At 40.7% G+C, this 27,699-nt stretch overlaps 1 protein-coding gene across 4 annotated transcripts in view; it reads right to left on the bottom strand.

Annotated features, from left to right (window-relative positions):
• Positions 1-27,699, bottom strand: part of IQSEC1 (IQ motif and Sec7 domain ArfGEF 1) — a 158,530-nt gene that overhangs the window by 12,891 nt on the left and 117,940 nt on the right. For 2 of the 4 annotated variants that reach the window (XM_051627459.1, XM_051627462.1), the window contains exons 4-12: positions 18,760-18,921; positions 14,647-14,769; positions 13,701-13,867; positions 10,368-10,507; positions 8,779-8,808; positions 7,006-7,131; positions 4,844-4,943; positions 1,329-1,490; positions 482-658 (exon numbers count right to left, since the gene is read on the bottom strand). In XM_051627459.1, coding sequence (XP_051483419.1) covers positions 482-658; positions 1,329-1,490; positions 4,844-4,943; positions 7,006-7,131; positions 8,779-8,808; positions 10,368-10,507; positions 13,701-13,867; positions 14,647-14,769; positions 18,760-18,921 — 1,187 coding nt within the window. Of the gene's footprint in view, positions 1-481; positions 659-1,316; positions 1,491-4,843; positions 4,944-7,005; positions 7,132-8,778; positions 8,809-10,367; positions 10,508-13,700; positions 13,868-14,646; positions 14,770-18,759; positions 18,922-27,699 lie in introns of all 4 variants that reach the window. The other 2 variants (XM_051627460.1, XM_051627461.1) reach the window with 1 other exon arrangement.

Below are 27,699 nucleotides of genomic sequence, written 5' to 3'. Positions count from 1 at the left end.
CTAGGCAGAATTTAGAAGGGCTTCACTCCATTTCATTCATCAAGGTGGTAACACAGGTACACTTGAGCACAGAATACACAGAAAGTGGTCAGTACACACAGACCAGTTTCTTTTCTTTTCTTTCTAAGCCTATTGTACGAAGGGGAAGAAGCAAAGGGGAGTGAAAAAATAAAGGGAAGCTAAGTGGGTTACTCCTAGCACAAGTCAGCCTTATTTTTTTTAAGAAACCACTATTTTTCCTCTGTCTTCACTCTCCTTTAAAACTATAGATAGCAATCTACAACGGTTTCAATGCTTTCAAACAGTTGCTTAATAGAACCAGGGGGAAAAAACAAACAAACAAACAGAAATTCAACACTAACTATGACAGAGGAGCTATGGAAAATGTTTGGAGTTTCAGCATTCCTAGCTCTGGGAGCCCAATGTCAGCTGGGCCTTCTGCATGCAGAGGTGAGAGCAGGGACTGGCAGGCAGTGCTTACCTGCTTCAGACAGGTCCCGCAGGGAGCTGCTCAGAGCACTCCTCTTCAGCCCCTCCCCAGTGGCATAGCTGTCATCCAGGCAAGCCCTGCTCAGTGTCCCATTCCCAGAATCTTTTTTCAGGCTGGAGCACTGAGACATGCTTGGACGCACCACACCCTTCTGTTTTTCTAGCTCAGCTGAAACAAAGAGAATTCATTTTCCATTCATATTTTTGACTACAATGCAGGACATGGTAACATCACCACCTCTGTCTGTGCTCCCCTGTTACTCAGAATAATAAGCAAGGGCTCATTTTGGCACTGTGTAAATGCTAGAAAGAAACTTCACCCCTGTACCTACAGCTTTATATTACAAGGTACAGGATGAAAGGCTCATCCTCTTTTGGAAAAAGAGAAGATAAAGCTCCACGTTTAGACATTCCAGCAAAACCTATCAATTTGCACTGTGGAGACCTAATTGAGAGAATACAGGAATATCAACATGGAAAACAAGAAAAATTCAGTGAAATGTATTTGAAGGGCCACCACTGAGAATTTCAGAGGGATGTAAATGATCCCTAAATTTTCTTACTGTAATTTATACTACAAATTACAAACCCATCTCTCCTCCGCTGCTTGCTATCTGCAGCTTGTCCAGGCTAAATGTCCTGCTGCAGTAAATAATAGTCAATCAACTCATCTGGGATTTAAGGTAGCATTAAGTTTTTCCTCTTTCTAGAATAAAAACCATGGAAAAACCCAAATTATTTGGAACTTTTTAGAAGTTCTCGCAGGTTATACACATATGTCAGATTTTCTTATTGCCATTAGCTTGAAAATGCTCTATCATATGTACCTTTGTACTTACACTCTATTCTGTGCTTTTCCATTTCTTGAACCTCTGCAATTGACTCCCTCAGATCATCTGTAAACTTCTTCCTGTCCTGAGGATTTGGTGCATTGAAATTTATTAGTACTTTGATATCTGCTCCTGGAACAGCTGACGTGAGCCGAATGCCATTGGGATAATCTAGAAGAAAAGAGTCAAGAAAAACTAAGCTCTGATTATTCCAATCACTTTGCTTTTTATTAAAAAACGCCCAGATAACTGTAGGCTTTTTCCTAATACTACCATAAGGGGGCTAAGTCAGAGAAACAGAAGTCTAAAGGCACAGAATTAGAATGAAAATCCCTAAGATACATTGGAACTGCTTAACTGTCAGGATGCCGAATAAATATTGAAAGATAAGCCCTTTGCAGCTGTTACCCTTAAGGTACAATGTATAACATAGAAGAAAAATCCCAGAAAGAACAAAAAAAAATAATGAAGGGGATAATTTTTGTTTCATGGAACAGATCCCATTACCCGCCTTACTCAGCTGTGACTGAAGTTTTGCTGAGTAAAGACTGCTTGAATACCTCTCTAGTTCTAGAAACTCCCTTATAAATTGTTTGCAGAAAGACAAACAGATTAGCACATACAACTTGTAGTATTTCCTATTCATTTGAGTTCCTTGGACATCTAACTTCTCTTTTTTTAAAAAAAAAAAACACATTAAAATTATCTTAGAAATTACACCTGAGGAAGCTGAAGGGGTGGGTTTGTTCTTTTTCCCTCTTTTTGCCCATATTATGGATGTCTTCCCAATAACAGGCAAATTTTTCAGGAAATTGCCTTTGCCTCTTTTCTAGCTGTGTATCTGACAATGCAAATTTTAACAGCTGGTCAAAAATATCTCCTGGTTGGGATGAAAGGTTCCTTTACAGAAAAACAGCTTATAAGGAAGACGCTCTGCTGTAGAGAACAGAATCAGCCTTTGCTTGAAACACAGACCTGTAGAAAAGGGGTGTCAGAAAAACTCAAACACTGCATTCTGATTCACAATGTTTTCTTTTACTCAACTGCCTGACCTTACTGGTTTGCTAAAGCTCCCAAATATTTACTAAAGTATTCGACCTGAAGTTCAAGTGCTCCCACGTACTAGAAATCCTTTCCTCAAGAACCAGGTGATGCCAGGCAGTCTCTTCCCTCAAAGCCATTTGGTTTCAACAAGACTTAGAACACTGAGAACCGAGTGCAAATGCTAAGCTTTTTAAAGCTGCCTTCCAAACCAGAGTCCCAGCTAAAAGTGAGACAGGTCCATTTTTCATGCTCAGAGGACAAGAGGTGCCACCTTCCACAAACCTCAGAGGGTACAAAGGGGAAGGGGGGAGCAAGAATTTGGGGTTTCTGCCCAGGTTTGATATTGGTATCTTGCAGAGAAGTAGAGCTGATCTGCTTCTCCTGACCACAGGACAACTGCACCCAGTGAAATCAGGCAGCTGCCTGCAGCTGCTGGCCTCCAGAGCCCAGCAAGCGGCTGTGCCAGAGGGGGCTGGTGCTGAGCACGCCCAGAGGAGGAGAGCGTGGTGTGACCCCATGTGCTGCTTCAATCCCTGCACCTGGGTATGCAGCGAGCTGCTCTAGAAAGTGCACCATGTGGAACAAAAGAAAAGGAAGATGTTTAAGAAACCAAATGAGTAAACTCGGTAACCCTGAAGTAACATGGGCTGCCCTCACATGTGAACAAAGAATGAGTTTCCACATACTAAGCAAACAAAAATACATTATTACCAGAGATCCTTCTCTATATCATATTGACTAAGCATAAGGAAACACGTAAATAGTTATTGATTTCAGATACACTCTTTCTGAACTTATCTGCTTGCCCTTTCTGTTTTGTCAGGGATTTCAACTGAAAACATAAAATACACTTCCCTTACGGCCAACTTATTTCTAGAGGTATAGGAAATCATTTTCCCCTTTGGAGCTCATCCATCCCTCAGTGTAACTGACTTCTACCATCAGCACCAATCATGTTGTTCAGCCTCACCAGCAGCCAAACAAATATTTTTGTTGCTTCTGCTGTAGTGACACTAAAGTTTATTCACTTGAAACCAGCTGATTCTGACAGCTGCTGCAGACAGACCTACCGACTGGCATGAGGGCTCTGGCCAGAGCACCCCAGAGCTGCTGGGGACAGGGGAAGCCAACAATTTGAATTCTACAAAGCAGAGAAGAAGAAAACTTCTCTCTCCCAACTGGAAAATGCTGTAATCCACCTACCAGGCCCCACCACTAGCAGTCCAACCAGCACAACGATTCCCCATCATGAATTCACCTCAGGAGCACAACTCTGTCCACTGAAGTGTCTCACTTACAATCCCTGCAGTTCACTGGGAGGAATCCAGCCCTGTACTTCTAGTCTCCCTATAGATATTTTTAACTTTACTTGAATAAAGTGTTCCTACTCAGCATGCTTATGAGATTTCTTATGTTTTTGTAAAAGCACTTAACTTTACAGCAGAGGAATTACATATTCTCCTACATACAATGGACAATCCAGGATAGAAATATTTGGCCTTCCTTTCTAAAAATGAATTTTATCACCATGGAATGTATGCACAAGAGAGAGAGAGAGAATGAATATGTATGCATATAAATAATCTGCAGGCTGCATTGCTGCTATAAGCTCCACAGAATCTTCCCTTTTGAAATCTCCAGATGCTTTGACTCAATAACAGCAACTTCCTTAGAGCGAGATGAGCACTGGAGCACATCCTCAAGGACAAGTGAAAACTAAAGAGCCTTCCACAGCAGCAAAGCACAGGAATACTGAAGGTCACACTGAAATACATGCCATTTATCATGAAGGTCAAGGTTTGCTTTGCAAACCATGAAGCCATGTCCAACAGACTGTCTCCCTGTGACCACACAGCCAACTATGCCCTGCCACGTTATTGCTGATGGGCTTCAGATCAGGACATTAGCAAAATCCTTGCTTTTTGTTGGGTTTTTGTCTGCTAAGACTAAGCTTGACACGCATTAAAGATAAAAAGAATACTGGATTGATGCAGATCACAACTGACATAAACAAAAGGTGCCAGAAAATACAAACTTTAAGCCAGACTCTCTGCTTTGTGTTTGTATTTGAATGAGTATACATTACCCAGGCACAAAGTTAAGCTATAAATCAGGAAAATGAATTAAGTAGTCCTTTGAATTACACACAGAATTATAATAGTAATTATTTACTGTAACACATTCAGTTCCAGCTAACTGCACCATTGACTCAGCAGCAGATGTAATACATTTGTTTCTTTACAAGCATTCACAGGCATTCACAAACAACATATCTGGCTAGACAGTTTCTGACTACAACCAAAAAAGCATCCCACAGCAGTCTTGCTTGTTCTTATGCTGACATTGTCCTGTTTTAAACTTCAGGGCTAACTTGAATTCAAATCTATTTTATTCCTAAATTCAGAATCAAGTCCTGTCCATCCCTTTCACTCACACAGTTTTTCTTTTATTTACAAACTAGAAGGAGAGGAAAGACTTACACTGGTTCTCAAACAGAAGAACTTGCATTCCATAGAGGGAAAACGACTGTCGGAAACTGTACGTAACCGAGTTCTTCTTCTTCTGAAAAATCTTGGTCACCTGAAAGTTACCAAAGAAACCAAGTGAAATAGCCCTTTTGCCTTATTTGTTTTTGGAAAATTATTGTTCTTAAGATTTAGCGTATCAGAAAAGACTTTATGACAAAGCTATAACCTGCCAGAAAATAGGAATTTGTCATTTTTTCCTCATAAGCAGAAGGTTTAGTATTTTATCCAAACACAAAGCCTTTGTGTTCCATGTTCTCCAGAACACTGCTTCTTGGAATTCCAGAAAGAAAAAAACAACAACCTGCACCCTTACTGTGCACATGTGTAAAAATGTAGATATGTCTAAGCCAACCCTTCTAAATAAACTTAGCTGCTACCACACTGTCCTTCATGCTTTTTCCTCACAGAGTGAGCACAGGCAGGACACACCCGTGGCTCTTCACACCAGGTCAGTTCTTAGCTCAGATTCTCATGTGCTCTGAGCTTCCAAACCTGCTTCACCTCCCAACACTGGTCACCCAGCCCTGTCCTGCCCAGCACCTGCCTCTAGAAAACATCTGGGTCTGTGGAAACCTTTCTACAAGTAACATGCTACTGCTCACTATCAATTTATAACCAAGAGGTCTATTTTTACTAGTGCTTTCTAATTCTAACTTTGGATGATGGCATTTTACTAGAACTGACAAATTTGGTCTATGTTACTCCTAAAACAGTTGGGTAAAACTATAGAAATCTGAATAGGTAACAAAAACAACAGAAAACTTGCAACCTGAAGATGACAATGTCCCATCATTTTACACCCAATCTCACATTTACAATTGGGAGGTTATGTTCACAATCAAAAGGATTATTATTTTTTTTTATTTGTTTACTTTCTGGTTTTAAAGTCTGAAAGTATGTAAAAATTACACCCAATTAAACTGTGCATCTGAAGCATGTCTTCTTTGTAGCAAAACATGTCAAGTACTTAGTTTAATTTGCATCCAGTTCTGGGCTCCCCAGTTCAAGGGAGACAGGGAACTGCTGGAGGGAGTCCAGGAGAGGGCAACAAAGATGATTTGGGGACTGGAGCATCTCTCTTATGAGGAAAGGCTGGCAGAGCTGGGGCTGTTCAGCCTGGAGAAGAGAAGGCTGAGGGGAGACCTTGTCACTGCCTGTAGGTATCTCAGGGTGGGTGCAGGAGGATGGAGCCAGACTCTGCTCAGTAGTGCCCAGGGACAGGACGAGGGGCAATGGGCACCAGCTGGAACATGGGAAGTGCCATTGAAATATGAGGAAAACCTTCATTACAGTGAGGGTGACAGAGCCCTGGGACAGGCTGCCCAGGGAGGCTGTGGAGTCCCCTTCTCTGGAGACATCCCAAACCCAGCTGGATGCAGCCCTGAGTAATGTGCTCCAGGGGATCCTCCTTTAGCAGAGGGGTTGGACTGGATGGTCTCTAGAGGCCCCTTCCAACTCTGACAGTTCTGTGATTCTGTGATTAGTTTACATCTTAGTTCTCAGATAACAGTCAAATACATTCCAAATAGAATGCAACATATTTCTCTATTTTTAACAGGAAATCAACCATATCATTCCAAGCTGTCACTAGTTTTGTATGTCTTTTTTTCAACAGACTGGGTCAAGTTAAATGCACACTAAAAAGTAAAGTTAATTGCAAACTGTATTTCAACATATCCTATTCCCATTTCAATGAATAAACATATTTGGGTCATGGAACAAGTGGGGAATACAAAGTAGCATGCAATTTTGTTTTTCCACAAGTAACTTCAATTCATTATTCACAGGATAAAGAATGTCTCTGCTTACCCATTGGGGAAAAAGGGTAAACTGGAGGTAATTTTTGTTCTTTACAGCAAAAACTATTGCATCAAAGTGCTTTCTTACAACAGAGTGTAGTAATCAATAAACAATTTGGTTTAAAAACAAATTATACATAATGAAGCAAATTCAGAAAATTTCAATCTTAATCATCCCAAGATGGTTGGAGTACAGAGCAAAAGGTAATAGATACTTATTTTTAGGAATGCTCATGCACTTAGTTCCCACTGATTTCATGGAGATAGGCATCTCTGCATACCACACTAGAAGTCTGTCCACCTGCAAATACATACCACAAGAAGATCATTAAATAGAAATATTTCTCGCTGGTGCAACCCAAGCTTCTGAGGTTTGTTTGGGTCTGGAACTTCAAACAGCCTGCAGTAGCACACGAGCCTCCGGTGGGGGAGAGAGAGGACCTGAGGGAACAGAGAAAGTCATGGTTAATACAGCAATATTCTGCCAAGGAACAGCACCTTGCACACTTAAGAGTCTTTCTTTAAAAATCTGAAGTAGCGAATGTTCTTTGGTAACTAAACATATCTTTCATTTACTTATCTATGATATCTCTTTATTCTGCATAGGAGTTAAGGGATTGACCAGGCAAAGAAAAACAAAGACTGTTTCTGTTTCTTCTTCCTCTCCATGAGCAGGGGGAGAAAAAAAAAGAGGAGGAAAAAGAGTTTAGGACTCTCTGTCTGCCCTTGTTCCTGGTTGGCTATTCAGTCATTCGCTGAGATTTCAGTTTTTCCTCAAAATCCAATGATAACTATATTAATAGCAGAAAAAATGCTAATTGCATCGAATTTATCTATGTCAGCAGCTGAGTTACTCTTCCTGAATTTTCCAGGTGTTTAAGCAAACATCTGACATGTTCTAAAGGAGTCAGTGTGTTGAAGAATGCTGGAGAAATCAAGGGTTTCTATTTTTCAGGCTACTCTGGTAACTGAACAGCTTACATGGGCTCTCAGTGAAAAGTGGCAGGAATAAATGTTGCATGTTCTTGTTCCCTCCTACCTCCAGACTCAGTTTCCCCAGCACATGGTAGTGTGAGATCTGCTGCAGCAGGATAACAAAACCCAAGGGCAGTCACTGAGCCTATGAACTTGCAAACAACTACAGTGAGCTCTGGTATTGAAATGTAACTACAGACAAGGCTTTCATTCAGAGCAATGGATGAGCTGGTGAGATTCTTTTCCACCATATTTTAAAAAGCTCACATCTTTCAGTTGCTTTTACAGTCCAGTGGTACTGCCTGGCATGTGCCCATGAAACAAGGACAGGTTCTTCCCTTGGGAATATGAAGCCTTGTGTGATTTTAATTGTTTACACAGAAAGAGCAAGAAATGGAAAAATACAAGTGAATGTCTTAAGTTCCTTCTCTGGATTGCCCTGAGTGAAGATGCTAATGGAAAGTGCAGTTATAATTGAGGCAAAAAGAATTAGGATCTAATTAGTATAAGCTAATCAGATTTGAGAGCACTATGTGCACTCCTCTGCTATGAGGTGGTTTCTCTGATTGTCCAGAACTACTGGCAATAATGTCACCATGAAACTAAAGTAAGTGGAACACTGCATTAGCAGAACATGTCTACAACTTAAATCTGAAACCAGTATTTTGTATGTTCATCTCTCAGAAGAGAACTGTTAAATTAACTGGTAATATCTTTCTAGAGCATCATACTGAAATGGACCAGAAAAAACACAACAGGGCCCAGGTGGAAAGTTGAGTCACAACTGTCATTTCATTTATTTATTTATTCTTCACTGGCTCTCTAATTTCTACAGTGATGACATCTTTTGAAATGCAAAAAAAGTGTACTGAAAAAAGGTCTAGAAAACTCTTGGCAAGAAATCAAGCAGACTCTCTGGGAAAGATATATTTTTAAGGAAAATCTTTATGCTTTGCAGCATTATTTCTATAACAATGGGAAAATCTGGCTTGAAAGCAGCCCAGTTTTTAACGAAGCCAAACTGCAATAATATAATACATTATTGCCAGTGCAAGAAGATGCTGCCAGTTAAAGTGACTATAAACTTGGAAGGAATATGAGAGGAATACGTACACAACCAAGTCCATGGTGCAGAGATCCAATCTACAGTAGAAAGACATATACAAGTTCATTAAACTTCAGAGAAAGACAGAACTGTATCATAGCAAGTAATTACGTCAGGGTCATACTATGACTAAATGCCTATAAAGTAAAAACAAATATTTCTATCAATAAAGACCGTTGGCTGTTTCCTAAATGTTCTTTCACCATTTTAAAAAGTTTCTCAACAGAAGCATCCTTGAACCTAAGACTCTACTGAGGGCATTGTTTTCTTAATCCCATTTAATTCACAAGGTCAGGATTAGTTTTAAGGACTTGAATTGCCACATGCCTGAATAAAAAAAGAACTATGAAAAAAACCCACCTCCCACAGAAGCCTATATATAAACCTAAATCCCCCAACAATTCCAGAAAATAAGTTTCATATGAAAGCATAAATGACTTGGCAATTACTGACTTTAGAATATTCATTTGCCTTCTTCTCTAAAAAAAGCTTTCATAAAGGAAATTTTGCTTTCTCTCTCTTCTGCTTCAATCCAAGGGGTCCCCTCAATATTTTCTTGCTGGGAAACAGAGGCAAATTGGATTATTTATTTTTGGTGGTCCCTTATTCCCTTCCCCCTCTCCTCAGGTTGAAGCTTGTCTGAGAAGAGACTACAGTTCAAAGCTCTTTAAAACTAGAGATCCATGCTCTTTTTCTTAATTAAAAAACCCCACAACCCACCAGTCCCTGCTGTAGTAAAGTTCCCCAGAGTTGACAAAAACGGATGTAGGACTTGAAAAAACATGCAACTTTAGTCCCTTTCTGCCTTTTTTCTGGGCAGAAGATGACTCTACAACTTGAGTTCAGGAAGGCTGAGTACCCATTGTCCATCTCCACATTAGATACAACTGTTAGCATGTAAAATATTAGCCTTAGTAAGTCTCTTCACTCAGCTCCTAAAATGCTGCAGCAGCAAAAATGCTGTGCCCTTCCTTTTCTCTCCCCTTTTCCAACAGACACTTTGGAGATTAATTTATAGAGCAAAGTATTTCAGGATTTTTCCCACAACAAAACAGGAGGTATCTTTGGATGCTCAAACTCAGCACTAGAATCCCTGGGACCTGGTTGCCCAGTAAGTTCTGAGACAAAAGGACACAATCTCACAGAGCTGGCAGCAAAGCTGAGAAAGATGTTGACATGAACAGGAGTTCTCTGGAAACGATGGAGCCACAGCTGATAGCCTAAATGTTGGAATACATTTCTCTACAACATCACACTTAACAACACACTTCAATTCTCTTAAAACAAACATGAGACCTGCCTAAAGTGCAGATATTTCAGTGTAATTTCAGAATTGTAAAGCTTGACGTAGAGAAAAGGGTTTAAGACTGACAACATCAGCACTAATGAATACCAGACTGCAGCAACACAATTCATCTGCCCTGTTAGTGCTCCAGAATGAAACCCAATCTCACAGCTCACCATTTTTTGGACCGTATCTGCCTTTTGCGGTTTATTACCCACTGTCTAGTTGTAAGCACACGCCTCGGCTTTGTTCTGTACTGCCCGTGGCCCTACATCCCCCCAGGAACTGACAGGCAGCACCAAGTGAACTTACCGGCTTCTTTCCTACTATGAGTTTTTCCACCTTCTGGACTTGGGACACGTGATCCTCGTTGGTTTTCAGTTCCCGTTTGCGGATGCGCTCGTAAATCCCGATCAGCATTTCTCGTGGGATATCCTCACCGTCATCCACACCTGCAGAACCCAGCAGTGTCTATTAACCAGTCTGAGTGGTCTGACCTTGCTACTTCTCAGCCAGGCAGGTTGCTCAGCAAGGAGAAGATGAGGAGGCGGCAGATCTTTGTTGGCTCTGCTGAGGGTGATGCCAGCGCTGCTGCGGAGCTGCTGCTGGTTTGTCCCCCAGCTGCCAGCGCCCTGCCAGGGACAGCTCCTGCCCTGCCCTCCTGCCCTGCCCTCCTGCCTGCCTTCCCAAGGCAGCAGAAGGTCTGGCACTCACTGAGCACTGCCTTTAGCCCAAGAGCTGCCCCCAAAATGGCCAGACATTGATGCAAATTGTCCAGCTTTGTTTTTTATTATTTTAAAACACTAAAACTAAGTAATAAAAAAGCTCATTTCCTGTGTAAATTCATTTTTTCAAAGCTCAAGTGAGTTAAATCACCCTTTTGACTCTCCATCTGACCTCCTCCTAGGAGCAGAGCATGGGAGGGAAGAGAACAGCCATTCCATTTTGCCTCTATCCCAATATTACTCACATTCTGTTAATAAAAAAATGACAGCCTTATGAACACTCAGTAAAATTAATTCAACCAATATTTCCTGGATGATTTAAAAACCAATTAATTTACCCTGGTAAAACAAATCAACGAAATAGCCTGGTTACAGTGTCACTGTTTAGCACTGTGTGATCATTATTGGCACGTCAGTATTCTAACAAATGCCTTGAATCCTTGCTCCTGAATTTTTAAGAGCAGTGGAAGGAGCCCAGTTTCAATAAATGACTTAAAGCTGGATTTCCTGGGGACAGGGAGATGCATGTCTACTTTTCAAACAGGCTTTAAAGCAATAACCCCTTATCTCTCATGCAGAAGCCAAAATACAATATTTTGTCACCCAGTGGAACAACTGCTCAGATAAAAATTTCTGTGATAAAACAGCTTCTTTGCAACTAAAAGGAAGCAAAACCACCTCTGTTCTGTTCCACACCAGCAAGTCTTCCACAGAGCAGCCTCTGCAATCCAGTAATTCAAAGTTAGAGCCAAGGTAGCCTGCTACAAAACCATCTATGATAATAAAAAATGGCTGCATTCAGGCTGGAGCTCAGAGAGAATGTTCTGTATTTACTGTAACAAATACCACTGCAGTGTGATGCAAAGAGATGCATGTCAGGCCTTTTTTAGTCTTTGTGGGCTTTACAATAAAATGCCAACACTAACTTCAATTTTGCTAAGCTAAAACATCTGCTTAGCATAGATCATTCATTAATACCTTATATAAATCTAAGGGAATAAAATCCACCAAACAGGACCTTCATTTTCAAGATGGGAAATTCCAGAACACCACAAGTATTTTGTTTTTACTAGTACTGAAACAAAAGCACCACATGCACACATGAAAACAAACTGCCACGCATCTGAGATGCGCCCATTTATTTTTACAACCTATTTTTTCTGCCATTGCACCCACTTTTAGATACGCCTGAGAAAACAGCAGTTGAGCAAACCATCAGTACTTGCTGGGCCTGCAGCTGAACAGTCCTGAACATCCATTGCTGCTGAAAAAAGAGAGACTCTGCAGGAAGTTGTGCCTGTTCTGGGCTTAAAAGCAGGAGGAGGAGAGGACAGCAGTGGCTGAGCAGGCCATTTTCCTGGCCCTTGCACAAACTCACAGCAATGGAACTGTTGTAAAAGCTTTTTCCCCATGGGCACAAATTATCTCAAGGGAAAAAAGGCATGGGGACTTCAGCCTCATTTTGTTTCTCTAATATCTGAGTCCTGTGATAAAAGGTGAATGCTGCCTGATCCATTCTTCCTTAAGTGCCTGGGAATAAGAGGGGGGATCATCTCTTCAGTTTTCCTCCTCAGCCCTACAGTGTCTGCTTCCTGCCAGGCCCTGACACTGGCTGAACTGATACTTCAGAAAAACCTGATAGTTTTTTTTTCCACTGGAAAGACCCAGGATAGAAAGAGCTGAGATACAGATTTGGAAAAATATCTGCTTTTTTTTTTTTTCTTTTTCAATCTAACTGCAGGCTTAGGTGTGCCACAGCCTGGCAAATAGTTTCTTCATCAGGAAATAAACCAATGAGGAAACAAAAATGAAATTTCTGTGCTATTTCCTGTGTACCTTTTGGGAAAGTTTTGGAGTGTTTGATTTCTTTCTTTTCCCCAATGAAATATTCAGTCTTTAGTTCACTTCCAAAACTCCTGTAAAAAAACCTCACACACATAGTGACGTGTTCCTTAATATACACACACACACAGCCTGAGCAAATGCAAGTTTTCTGTGGCAACACCTTACCTACAAGTTTCTACCAAAGTCATTAATCTGCATCTCTTAAGGGAATGAAAAGCTGCCTCAGGTCACAGGTTTGTACCTCTATCAAAAACACAGAGACAACGGATCCATCTTCTCTGCATGCCTACTTAGCAAGAACAAGAAGTGAATGCTCTTGAAACTAGGGAGGGAAAGAAATTTCCTTTTAGTATAAAACTCTAAAATATGTAAGAGACTTTACTTGTTTAATTCATTCAGAACAGAGATCTGATATCCCTTGCAATACATTGGTTGCTATGGAGCAATGACAAACCACAAGCTATGAGGACAGTATCTCTATAAGAATTCATTGGTAAGCTCATGCTGCAGTGGAGTGGTATAATTCACTCTCTAGAAAGCACATTCCTCCTCTCAGGAAGAGTCCACACTGTGCAGTGACACTCTATGAAGATTTAGATGTCTATAAACAAACACAGGTGCAATCTTTGCAACAGAATTTATTTACCTCCATTCATGTGCACAGAAGCTGTTGTCTTTATGAGGTGCCCTTTGACTTTGTGAAGGGTGTTAAGTGTGGAAAACTCCAGCTAGATCAAAAAATCTGAGGCACAAGATGATTTCTGAATACAAGGAATTGGTCACTTTTCAGCTACATCGAAAGAACTTCCAATAAAAGGATCTGACCACACATCCACTCAAGACAGACAACATAAAAATGACAAAATACTATCTGCTTAGTTCTGTTTTCTGCTTAGCTCTGTTTTCACTATCCCAGAAATACTTAAAGCCTGTAAAAATGACACTAGTTTTAAAAGTCAGGTGAAATCAAAATCAAGTGCCCTGTATCCAGTCTTTTCCCCAGAAGACACATAGTCCCTCCAATGCCAGTAAAAAGGAACACCCTTCATGACCATCTTGGTTAGAGTTTGCTTACCCCTCAGGTTCTTGATGAAATCTTCTAGCTTCATTTTGCGTTCTGGTTTCACATTTGGGCTGTACATATCTGTGTTTAACAGGATGATGGCAAAAGCTAGGATGAAGATGGTATCAGGATTTCTAAATTGTCTCACAACGCCAGGATTGCAGATACAGTATCGTTGGCTGTAAGGAAGCAAAGAGGGGAAGCTGTCACAGCTATGACTTACTGTTCTAATCTCACCAAATACACCAAGTGCTGCTACATTCCAGAGGCTGAGCCAGCTCCTAGTCACGTTCCATACACATACTTAGCTTTCTGGCCACATATTTTCATAAGCCAACCCTAGGATGTGGAAGGCTTTTGTTTTCTACTACCACTGTAACTTCACTTCTTAGTACAGATTCTGAGCTACACCAGCTTCAGGATTTCATTTTTTTTCCAGCAATACCTATTGACAGCAGGCAAGGATGCAGCATTGATTCTAGCTTACTGTCACATGATGATTTATGTCTCATCCTGCCCTGGATAAAGTACACTTGTGCTAGTATTAATAAGGTAATGCTCTTTATTCCACTATTGTTGAAATGCTTAATGAAAGGTTGAGAGCATATATACTCTAAAAATGTAAATGGTCTTCTAATTCCATTCATACTATTAAATGCAAAATTGTTAGAGACATTCAAAAATCCCTGAATTTCCTTTCAACTGATGCCAGAAGGAATTCTTAATTGATAAGCCTTGTTACATTAATACCAATGACATACCTGAACAGCACCAGCAAATAAAACTGTTTCATACTTAGCAAAACCACCACAAAGGCCAGTCTGCATTTGAAACTGTCTGTAGCTCACAAGGACAGTGCAAGGAAATAACGTAGATACATGCAGTCTCTGCAGTTCTCCAGTAACCATCAGACACCAGCAGGTTTCTGGTGACTGAATAATTTATTTCAGCATCATACCTAAAAGCTTCAATCAGCCGTTCTACTTTCTGGGCTTCTCCTTGAACACGGATATGAGCCTGAAATTTCCTGAGTGCTTCATCCAGTTCCATGGTTGAGAAGTCCATCTCATCCACAACACAGCTAGGATAAAAACAGATTGCCATTGTGTTTGTGCATTTCTAACAATACAGCACCAAAGGTAAGATTTTGGGACAAAAGAACCTTGCTGTTTTCCATCTCCTGGAGGGGTTTATGGAGCTTTCTGAAATATTGAGCAGCAATTACAGTAATTGTAGGTAAGCTGTGAAGGAAGGACTGCAAAGAACAGATCGATGAGAATGCAGGCATGTGAGCAGGCCCTTTTTTTAACAGAAGAGCTGCTGGAATGACAAATGTCTGACCAATGTCAGTGACATAGCACTGCCAAGAATTATCATTGGCTTGGTGCTTCCAGGCCAATCCATTATCACAATGCCTATATTAAGAATAAGAAAATATCAAATCTCAACTATCCTGCAGCAAGCCCAATAATCTGCACCAAATGGCTCTGTGTCTAGGAATGTTCTTACATATGGAGAACAAAAGATTAATCTGGTTTGGATACTCTCACTGTAACTGCAATTCCCACCTCCCCATCCTTTGCCATATCTTTCAGTTCACATTTATGGAGAACTAATTACTTTCTTGCTTTGAAAATACAGTGCTGACAAAAACTTAAAAAAAACCCAGTTTAATATAATCAACAAAGTGAACTATGTAATTCAAATACTTTGGTTAATGACTATTTCAAAATCAAGTTATAAATTGCCTTTCTTTAAATTTAGCTTTTAGTTTTGAAATAACTTGCAGTGATTCATTTGAAATAAATGAACCACTGCAAGCAGCAGCACTGTAATGCAGAAACCACAGAAAGAAAGCACAATCCAGTTTTAAAAGCCTTTTCTTAAATGCATAGCTATACAGTAATTAATTAGAGTAGCTCACTTTTTTCTTCTAGTCACATTGTAGCTAACTTAGATTAATACCTAAGCAATTTATTCACTTCACCTTGATTATTTTTCCTTTTATGCAGAAGAGCAAGGAAAGAAACAAACAAGCCTGACATTTCTCACACCCTTTCCAATCCACATCTAAAAACTTATTATCAGTTCTGCAATAATTTTCACAGTCTTCCCACCTACTGGCAGTTCTGTAAAAAGCTCCTTTCTCCTTCAAAGGTGTAATGCACATGTGCAGACAAGCTGGAGTCAAAATGAAGCAACTAAGAGCAATTAAGGACCTCCAGAAACATGCTGGCCAACAACACAATGGGGAGGGTCTTTAAGTTTTATATGAACTATGCAGACAGCAGATTCACCACCATGGGCAGTGTTCTAACTGGGACCAGTATTTTTCTGCAAATATTTCAAAACAGCAAACTTTTTCTTTCTAGTGTAATTCTCTGTAAGGACAAAAAAGGGGACAAGTTAGTTTGGCTACATCTATACAGCAAATGGAATAATGAAAGTAAAATAAGATCAGACACACACACTGGTTTAGCTTTTTTAACCTTTGATAACAGTCTCATCACCATAATGATAAAGGGAACATGATTAAATGGACTTTAGTCATTGTGGGAGAAGCTGAGTACACACATGCTGGGTGAATGAGCCTGTGCTTGAGGGAGCACATCTTCACTGCTGCAGTTACATCTCCCAGGCAGGTGAGAGCAGCAGCCAGGCCTCACACCACGGCTACCTACCAGGGCAGACAACTGGAACTTCTCCCTGGCTGCTGTCCCCTGCTTACCACCTCTGCAAAACTTAGGCAAGACAAGTGGAACATCCCATTTCCTGGGTCACTGCAGCTACAACTGCCTGGATTCCCTTCTGTACCACTTGCCTGTATCCTTGGACATCACTGTGCAGTGTAATGAAGAGGAATGATGGGAGTCCCCTACAGAAAGTCCTGCTTTCCCTATCACTTCCAACAGTGTTCTTTGTGATAATTTGATTCTTCCTTGGAGTGACTGCACTTTTGGTTTCTAATACCAAGTCCAGATGCAGCAGCAGGTCAGACCTGCAGCACACCAGGCTCCCTGCAGAGCAGCAGGGCTGTGGGAAGCACATCTGATGTGCCCCAAATGTTGGCCAGGGCAACACCAACACTGCCAGCTATGCCAGCTCCATGCCACCCAAACAATGCCTTTATAGAGAAGCTACCACCAGGGAGCAACTGCAGTAGGCCCAGAATGCAGCTCTTGGCCAAATATTGAGGCTATTCTCTTGAATATTTTGTAAGCTCCAGTGAAAAGAAGACTTGTAACAGTTGAAATACCCTAACTTACAGGATCCAGAAAACTTGAACACAAATCAAGCCAAATCACTTAAAATTACATTGACTAAGAGAAAAAGGATCATCTGTTAAAATATCTTTTCTGTGTAACCAGTTATTACCAGTTCAACAAAATAACCTCCAAATGTGATATTTAAGATGAAATGGTTTCCATGAAAAAAATACCCTGTTCCTATTTGCAGGCAAGGTTCAGAACAATCAAGAGAACTGCACTGCTTGTAAGGTGATCTTCACCCCAAAGCATAGCTGGAACATCCGACTTAAGAAGAGGTTAATTTCAGCAAAAGGGCTGTTGTGGGGTTGCAGATAGGTGATCGTGACCTTACTCTTGACACTTCATCTCACCACAGACACAGCATCTGGCCCAGCAGAGACACCCTGCCCCTCACCCTTAAGCTGCTGTGGGTCTGAGGCAGTGAGGGGACACAATTTGTTCAAGACCACAAACACGAATCACGTGAGATGATAAACCACGTCATCCTGGATCTGTGCTGTTTTCTTTTAAAAAACTGGAAATGTTTTCCTTCATTCTTCATTCTAGTCTGCCTCACTATTGCAAAATCCAGATGATGATTACAAGTAGCTAATAATGCCTCCTGTTAAATAGGGGTGGCATCAACATCAAGCCATGTTCTATTACTCTGTGTTGTGAGGTGGCTACTACACTTCAGTGCCTGCTTTGGTGCAGAGCCTCTTCTGCTGCTTTCTGCTGGGTACTACACTAGCCAGGGCACAGGAAAGAAAGGGAAAATCTCTAGAAAAAGGTCTGTGGCATATGGACACGTCATTAGCTGTATCAACACAAGAGTTCAAACTTGCAAATTGAAATACATAAGTTCTGACAGTGCAACAGTAAGATCAGGATAGACTGTAGGGAATGTGTCCAAAATCTTTGCAGCATGAAGACAGTCAGAGCTGCCTGTAAGACACAGGCAAAGATAGACCAAGGCAAATTTCAGAACAGTCTTCCTTAATGGGTAAGATGTGGGGTTTTTGCTTTCATTCGCAGCAGTTTTGCTAAACATTTTGCTAATTTTTTTAGACAATTACTTGAACGAAACTGGGCTAAGATGTATTCATATTAGGTCAGTATATCAGATACAAAAAAAAAACCAAACCCAAAACTCCAAAAGAATAAGTGTTTTAAATAACCCCTCAAAATAAAGCAACTTCTTTTTTGGTCTACTTTGTGTAGAGTTTAGAAATTTATGACCAAGCAGCTAAAAGTCTGTATTTCTGCTTTAAGCGGTTTTTTTTTGTTTTTAAAACAGTTTTTGTTTATCTAGTCTTTTGGAAAAGAACTGTTTGTATAGATCTTGTCAGCATATTCCTGCTGAAATCCCCATTGATCTAATGGCTGTGGTATTTGCCTGTAATAATGATTTTCAAGTTCTGTTACTGAGGAAGCCTTATGTTGCCTATAGTATTATTTTGTTTCATTCGTTAAATTCTTAGAGAGCTCAAGAAAGGAAAAAGACTTTGAAACAGTATCCTCTTAGGGCTAAAAAATTAAAAAAATAAATTTAGAGCAAAAGTACATGACTACAGGGAATATAAATTCTTGTAAATATCTTGCTGGCTCAATAACAAAACCTGTAAACTTAGCTGGAAAGCAAAGAAGTAAATATTTGCCTGTGTACATGTTTTCTTTCTTAACCCTTTGAGTCTGGTTTCCCCTCCTTCAGAGCAATCCAGAGATAAGCACAGATCATTCAGAGACCAATATACTTGTAGCTTGATGCAATGACTTGACCATGACAATAATCACCTCACCTCCTGCCCACACTCGATACTCACTCTAACACATCCCGGTTGAACTGTTTTTGCCGATTTCCCAAAAATTCTCCAATCATCTGCCTGCTGAGACCTTTCCTTTGCAGGAGAAAGTGGGCAACACCAACTGGAGTATCTGGCACAAAACCTCGCTCAATTAGGTACTGGACTCCTTTTTCAGGTTTTCTGAGGAGAAATGAAAATGCAAAATTATTAATTGGACCTGACGGCATCAGATGGAAGTTTTACAGAAACTTAGTTACAGTTCCAGGATAAATGTACCCATCCTGTGGAACATACCCCTCACTGTTAATAGCTTACTAGCTTTGAAACACATCTTTGCATGCGTTATTACACATTTCCCTGCTTCACAGTCTTTCCAAAGAGGAGCTTTAGATGCAAAAGCAGCTTCAGGCACAAAAGGCAAAACACTTGTTAGTGCAAAAGACCAGCCCTGCATCAGCCACCAAATGCTCCTGTTGCTGGGAGAGATGTACCTTCCAGATCTACCTTCCAGAAACTGAATGAAAAAGTTGCTGGTGACAAACAAGAAATAAATCCCCCAACCCCCCTGCTGCCAAAAGTTAAACTTACTGAACGAAAACATCTGAAAAGGTATAACTTGCAAGATGAGAATACACAAAATAGGGGGGAAAATATAGCCAGTCATGCAAAAAGAAGCAATTAAAAATAGTGGAGCTTCCAGCTAACTCAGATTATTTTTTTTTCCCTTTCCCTTTAACATACCCATTGCCCAAGATTTCCCTCCCTCAGACTAGCACCTTCATAATTTCTGGAGTATTTTACATCTCTTTATACATCACCTCTAGGTTTAGCTGTAACCACATTCTGATCTCAAAACACAGCAAGCCAAAGCCACTCCTTTTAACATACTAAGATGTAAGTATTGGGGAAGAGGGTTGGGGATGGAATTGATTTCTGGCAATAAAATCTACTGCTTCTAAAGGCGAATGATTTTATTTTAAAGTGATGTAAACCTCCCCTCACAGCACATATTGGGTACTGCATCTTCCAGCAGTGTGACACAACAGACAACCCTAATTTCTTTTAAAGATATTCAAGGGATATCATTACAGAACAAGTAATTTCACCATGATCTTTATTTTGTAAGGAATTACTTCATGTCCGCCTATAAGAGTGGATGATCTGCAGCATACTGGATGACCTGGAAGACTTGCTCTAAGGCAAGCAAAATCAATTTCAAAGGACAAGGTGACTATGTTGTTTTTATACAAGGCTGATCATACAACCATAACCTTTCCTCAGGGCTTTTAATAGCAACTAACATTACTAAATGTATCACCATTCAGTTCTCCTCCTTTTTCACATTACACTATTTTATACTTAATACCCTATTAAGAGTCAGACAGATCAGAGGAATATATATAATTTAATCAAAAGGGAGTTCTCAAATCTCAATTCCTTGCATCAGGCTTTGTGGCTCTTTTAATACAAAACAAGATCACACACACAGTCGACTTCTAAATACAATCTTGTAAAATGAATCTCCTTCATATTCAAGAAGCATCCTTTTTCCTGTAAGTAATGTAACTGCTACATTCACCTGCTGTTCAGTTGTATTTCAGAATTCTTCCTCTTTCTGAATTTAAATTCACCACAACCAACAAAAACAGGAAAAGTTTTCTCCATCCCCCTTGTCAGTGAGCTACATTTGTCCATAAAATTTGGAGTGATGAAAACCCAGGAAGAGTTCCATATTTTACATAAGCCAGGCTCTATTATTCCACATAAGAAGCTCTGCTTCTGGTTCAGCCATATGAAATCCCTTTATTCAAATACACTTCAAACCAAGCTAGGTAAGTCTCCAAAAGAGAGTTCAAAATCCATTTGGCAGTACACTGAAAGCCAAAAGCTCTTTTCCCATTGACACTTCATGCTGAAGAGAAGCAGCAGCAGTTCTGCAGGCTGGGGGATTATTGGAAAGGAGTCCACTTTGGTACAAAGTTGTGACATGGAAACAATGTAAACTCTGAACTGTAGTAATAGGAAAATAGTACCTGAAAACTCCGAACTGGGAGAATGAACACAGCTCTTCCTCTATGTGATAAATCTAACTGTGGTAGCAGTGGCACAACTTCAGAGCAACAAACCTGCGAGAACCACTTCTACAGTGCAGAAAACTTTGTTTCTTTCTACTTCATAGCCTTACCCACTACATTTTCCAAGGAGAGATGAGCATAATTGGGTCTCGGTACTTTGAGATCTGTCCTCCAAAACCCACTGACTTTGTTCTGCTCCGGAAAAACACCTGCAATCCTAGAAAAGATGACTGACCTCACCTGAAGAGCTACGTGTGGGCTGACATCAGCAACTGGGCAAACACCCAGGCTGAGCCAATACAGAGTTACTGCTACAAATAAAGATCTCAAGAACTAAAGGGCTCCTCTACAGAGTTTCTAACAGGTGTTAAGATGGAAACTCTAACTTTCCCTAATGTCCCTTTGATCTTTCTTTGCAGGTTCTGACAGCCATCGCTACAACAGGGATAAAGGACTTCCTAGCATTTGCAGGACAATTGCTACGAATGCCAGACCCTATAGCTTGAGGGGGCCTTTTGGCACCTGGCCCCAGGTAAGGACAGTCCACCACAGAGCAGGCTCTACAGGATGGCAGAAAGGGCAAGAAGCCAGAGGCAGCTGGTGCCACTCCAGTCATTAGGGGATCACTCTGCTACGAGGCTTTCAGCTTTCCAGTTACTAACACAAATACTGCTTGGCTCAGAGGAGAACTCTGAAGGTTAAGGGTTCTATGGGAATGTGCACAAAAAAAGTTCTAAATAAGTTTCTGTGGCTAAATGTGGCTATTAAGCAACAGAGGAAGAAAAATTTTCTTATCCACTGGGTATCTATCTTCCCAGCTTCCCATTTAGCTCATAAATGTTAATTTTGGTTTCTGTTCTGGAAGTCGAGCTTGCAGACAAAATTTCTTCATGTTTCTATTTCTGATAATCTGAAGCCTTGAACTCATTCAACACTCTTCACCAAGAAACTTAACTTAATATGAACTAAATTTTATCAAACAGCTTATTGGAAAAACAATCTCTCTCTTTTTTTTTTTTTTTTCCTTAACCACCTAGCAAGCTAGGGAAAATTCAGGATGTTTTATTGCTGTTGCAGGCTCTGTCCCAGCCTCACCCCAGGTGACATTACCTTATTCAGCAGGGAAATTACCTAATAGAAAATTGTGACCTTGTAACAGTGTTGTGAAGTGCTATACTTCCAATGAATTTTTACTGAATTAGTGAAGCTAACAACAGATTAAGAGAAAAATAGACACAAGGGTGCCTTCCCTCCCTGTCTTTAAACACAAGCAATATTTTCCCTCTTTTCAAATTCAGAGAAATTAAAGAACTAAACAGGTTCGTGGAAATTATGTTACTCTCAACATCACAAATTTCAAGTATTATTACTAAGCATGAATGGCCACTGAAATGCACCAGAAGGACATGCAGCTTGTGGTTCTGACCTTCAGCAAACTACCAGAAACTGATCTGCTCCTTCCCAATGAAAGACTAAAACCACCAAGCAGCTGGCAGGGTTTTTGGGAGGGTGGGTTTGAAAAGACAACACAAGCAAACAGGGATTTTGCTGCTGGCAAAACCAGCTGCTTTAAATCTGAGAAACTTCTATCAACCTCTCAATTTTCCTGAAGTGTATGACTGGATGCAGAACGGAGTGGGACCTGAAAGGGTCAGGGATTAAAATGAGATAAGACATCTGACCTAAGTTATTCTCATTTCTGCCTACTCAGAACTGAGCATGGACCATTTTGTACTTACAACTAAGAGTCTTTTGTGCTTAGGAAAATTCCCAGTGATGGCTTGTTAATTACATCTACCAATAACAGGGAAGAGAAGTCTATAAATAGCAGTCGTGGAAGCTGCATAAGCAGAGCATTTATTTTAAGATTTGAATACATTAACTAATATCAAAATATACCCTCTAAAGCTAAAAGTTTACATAGCTGCTGCTATTTGGAGAACTTTTCATATTTAGAGAATTGCTTCAAAAATAAAGCTTAAAAGTGTCTTCTACCTCAAAAACCCCAAAGAAATCCAACTAAAATGAATCAAAGGGAATCTACTGAAAAGAAGAGAATAATCAACACAAAAAGATGTGCAAAACCATATTTCCTGGAGATTCTGAGAGGCTGCATAAAGGGCTGAGGAATTTGCCAGAAAGTGGTTAACAAAAAGATCTTTGGTTTAAAGTGAGTTTTAGGGGAAAAACACCATAGGTGGAGAATGTAATGCAAACTTCAAAATAACAGATCAAAACAGTGCATTTTAATAAGCAAGTTTATTAGAGAGTACTGGCCATATCCAGTAAAATCATCTTTGTGTGTTTCTAAAAACATGCTGGATCCTGCAGCCACTTCTGGAAACTGGCGTCTTCAAGAGGGAGCAAATTGCAGGAACGAAGGGTGCAAAATCACCCAAAGAGAACAGTTAGAAAAAAGCAAAAGGCAAAAAAAAAACCAGGCCCCAACCCCCCTAAAAACCCATTCTCTCCAAAGCCAAGACAACAGCAAGTCCCTGCACACCACTGCTGTTTCCTCCGGCCAGAACTCCACCTTTCCTTCCTAGGCGTGGCACTGATTAGGAGGAGGTGGCTGATTTACTCAGCAAGTACTGAAAGTGTAAAGGCAGGGGAAGTTCATCTAACTTCCTGACACTTGTGCAGATCCCGTTAGAGTGGTTGAATCTGGAAAAGTCAAAAAAAAAAAGGCTGGTAGGGCCTTTTTAGAACAAGTTAGACCTTAGGAGTTTTGCTAATGTAAGTGATGTATGAGGCTCTCCTAAAAGAATGAGCTCTCCTTTGGAGTACAAAAGGTGAGCAATAAGTAGGGCAATAATATCAAAGCTGGTACATTCCTGAGAGCAGTGTGTCTTACCCAAGTTAGCAACATACAGAAAGGAAAAAAAAAAAAAAAAGTATTTTTTTCATTAGATTAAAACAAGTATGTAAGAAGCACAGTACCTTTAGAAAACCCCTGCATTCCTAATATTTTCATTCAAATTAGTAAGGAGAGCAGTGATCCAGACATCTATAATTCTGAATGTGTCATCATTTGTCTCAATTAACTTTCACTTGCTTGGAGGAACCACTGGCAAATAACTTCAGGATACATGTTAACACAGTAATTTACATTATGTGAGAATATCATCAACCTGAAAACCAGCTAACTGCTGCAGAAAATCTGGATTGTCAGTGATAAAAAAACTGCCCTAAAGCTCCATGAATTACTTAACACAGTAAAAATAAAATAATTGCAGCCCCTGGTTTGACATTTCCTCTGCTTGAATTCTGTTTGCAGAGGTGCTCAGGACCTGCCAGAGCTTGAGAAAGTCTCATTTACAGTAGGGTATGAAAAGACTTAAAGAGAGTGGGAAAGGCATGGTCAGAAACAGCTCCTCTGAGGAGGGGAAGGGTAACAGCATCTGCTGATGGACTTCCCAAGTCATTTCCCAGCAAACTGCCAGCAACTGTGTTCACACAAGCCAGCAGGTCGTGTAGGAGCAGGGACAGACACACAGCTTGCTGTAAGCCACAAAAGGAAACACCACCTTATGCTGCTGTTAGACATAAATTAACACCAGATTCCAAAGGTTAATGGAACTTGGGAAACACTGTTTTACACTACCCAGATACTCAAAACGTTATCTATCGAGTTGTAGTAAACATTAGTGTTGCAAAAAAACCCAAAACCTGCAGCGATTTGAAAAATGCATTTGGTAGAGGAACAGCTTTTTAGTCAGACTCTAGATGGTAAGGAAGATCTCAGCACTAGCAGCATTTACTGTTATCTACCAGGCTTTGTGGTGCAGCCAGTCCGACTGCAAGCCAAGGGCAGGCAGGGAAGTGCTGCAGGGAGGGAGCACTCCAGCCCCTGGCATCACTCCCTGCCCTCACTCCTAGTGCTGCTTCAGGACTTCCTGACAAACTGCACAAGGAGGGAATGGGGCTTTGTTCTTTTGCGTTTGGGGGTTGCTTTTCGTGGTGGGTTGTTTTGTTTGGTTTGGGGTTTGTTGTTTTTGAACAATCCAGTCAGGTTCCCCCCCAGCTGCACCACCCAAGTCCCGGTGTGGATGAAGCGCCGGTGTCCACGCAGGAGAGAGAACAACAAGCACTGCCTTGAAACGAGACATTCATCAAAACCACAGCACAAAAGCGTACAAGGCCTGCCCTATTTTTGACTTGCTAAACAGGTAAAGTTTCCTAGCATCCAAACCCACATGAAATCTTCGTATTTCCTTTTAGATGCTCAGACAATAACAGAGCTGTAAAATGGAAGCATCAATAAACAAACAAGCAGCAAAAGCAACTTGCCCCAGCCCAGATTTCCAGCACCCAGCAGTGTCAAAAGTATCTTCTGAGGTAAACTACAGCTTTATTCACTCAATGTAAATAACACAAACACACTGTTCTTCAGCCGTGTGAGACAAGGGGGGTAAAGCCAGCCTGGCAGAAAAATGAAAAGCTCATTGAAACATCTAGAAAAACTTCAGTATTTCTGAAGGCACATCCATGCTTTTGGTTTCTTGTCTACACTCAGGCAAACACACACGTGCTCCACTGAAAGGACCATAAGCTGAGAGAGTCTAGAAAACAAGCAAAGCAGAACTACAAACACTTCTTAGAGGCTGTTGACACTGCAAACAGAAAGAGTTCACAAATGTGCTGCTGCCAAAGAAATCTTTTCATGTTGAGGGTGGAGAATATAAGGCAGCTACGGTGCCAGGCTTCTGTGAAAAGAAAATAATCTTCCTTGCCTTTGATACTAGAGATGCCATTTTGAAAATACTTACAGCTGTCACAAAACTAAGTATTAGTTTAACATTAAAATCCAGGGATGGTTTTTTTAACAGCAAGTATCTAAGACTTTTCTTAGAATAATTTAAGAAGTTAAATATTTTTAAATAGCCAAGTTGGCAATAACAAAAGTTGACCATTCTCCTTAGTTTGGCAGACATTTAAATTTTGTTTCTATGGTTGTACTTCTTCCCTCACTTCTGCTGAATATCCTAGTGTTGCTGCAGTGAACCTAAGAGAATCACTATGCCTATTTTAAACCTCCTGGGACAGAAGAAAAAAAACCCCACTTCCTTAAAATACTACCCAAACTAGTGCTAACTTGTCAGTTTACTCAACTATGCAGTAACACAAGAAAGGGGCTGAAAGGAAAAAAATTAAGAGAAACTGGGAAGCCTGATCTGTGTCTTCCTCATGCTGCACAAGTGTTTAATGCAGAGAAAGAAGAACTAGGTGTAAATTGCATCTTCTGGTAATAACAAGAGTCTCTGGGTCAGGAAAATAAGCCAAGGAACAGCACATTTCTCACAGCTTCTCTGCACCTTGTGGAAATGGGGAGATAGTTATTCAGATTATTTGGGCTGGAGCCCAACTGTTTCCCCACACAGTTAGAAAGACTTCTCTACATTACATGTTCATCTTCTCAGTCTTGAATGAACTTCTTGGGTTCATTCAAGACCAAACCAAAAAACTACCACCATAGATGTGAAGGTCGCAGCTTACTTGCAGTTACATCAAATTACCTGGAGTCATCTCCATTCAGTGAAAGTTAATTTATACTCATGTCACTAACAACATAATTCACTAGGAAGTTATCTCAGTGCCCGGCTCTGTTCAGTGGGGGAGAAAAATACAGTGAGACCACTCTGTAGACATCTGTTTTCACAAAATTGGGTCACTGACCTGAACAGTTCCACCATCACTTTCTGTCTGATCAATCAGTTTCTTTATGTCACTATTTCCTAGTCAAGTGATAGGAAATTACACATTAAACACTATTGCTGCTACTGAATGTTCACTCTTGTCTGAAAATTACTGCCTGAATCAGAGCTGTTTGCAAACCAGGAAAAAGTGCAAAAATAGGCAGCTAAGGGATCCAAGCAGAAAGTCTGGGTTGTTCTAATAAAGAGGAAATACAGAGCTACTTTTGAAATAGAATTTTTCCACAGAAGAAGCATCAACCTTGAGGAACAAAGTGCCGTGAAGAGAATCCTAAGGCACACCCCAAGGAGCTGCAATGCAGTGGTGGGACATGTCCTGGCTAGTAAGAACAACCCCACAATGCTATAGCAGATCTTGCAGTTCCTCACTATTCCCTCTCTTGGCAGTGGACAGCCTGTCTTGTTTTGGTTTCACCCCCCTACTCCTTCCTTCCTTACAAGAAAGGAAATCTTTTAGTTAAACAAATGGACCGAGACACTCTATGAGGATTTTCTCACCTCCTCTGACCCTTTTGCATCTCTGCATTTCTCAAAGAGTAGGGAAAAGGGTTTGTAGCTGCACGCAGAGCAAAATATACTTCGAGACAAGATACATGAAAAACCTGTCAGCTCTCTCAGGACTATTAGCCAGGGCTGAGTATTGCTTTCATGCTTATGCAACTGTAGTCAGGAATGAGACATGAAGATGACTGTGTCCTTGAAACTGAGGAACAGTCCAGGTCTTTATGTTTTCTAGGGTCGCTGCCCTAAATTCTCTTTCCACACCCTCACCTCAGTTACACACAACAGAAACACTTCAGCTTCAATTGCTGCAACTCTGCTGACTGCAAAAGGGAAACACCGACAAGCACATGTGCTTTAAAAGGGGACACCTTTTAAATTGGCGATGCAAAAACGCTGTTTAAAGATCTCAAAATGTCTCATTTACAGATCCACCCAATCCCAATTCAGTAGATCGATGTGAATTGTTACACAGGAGGAAGGAGCCAGTGCCCCTTTCTCCTTAACCCTTCCTTTCCAAGGGTCCTAGGCAGCCTTCCCAGCTCCCTGTTGGACCTGTCCCTCTGGCTGCCTGCAAAGGCAGCTGGTCACATTTGTCACCCTCAAAACGGGGTCACTTGAGCTTGGGGAGTGGGAGGAGGAACGAATTACAACTCTGGCATCCAGAG

Source organism: Apus apus, chromosome 9, assembly GCF_020740795.1.
Source record: "Apus apus isolate bApuApu2 chromosome 9, bApuApu2.pri.cur, whole genome shotgun sequence".
Classification (NCBI taxonomy): Eukaryota; Metazoa; Chordata; class Aves; order Apodiformes; family Apodidae; genus Apus; species Apus apus.
This window is presented reverse-complemented; position numbering and strand designations above follow the sequence as displayed.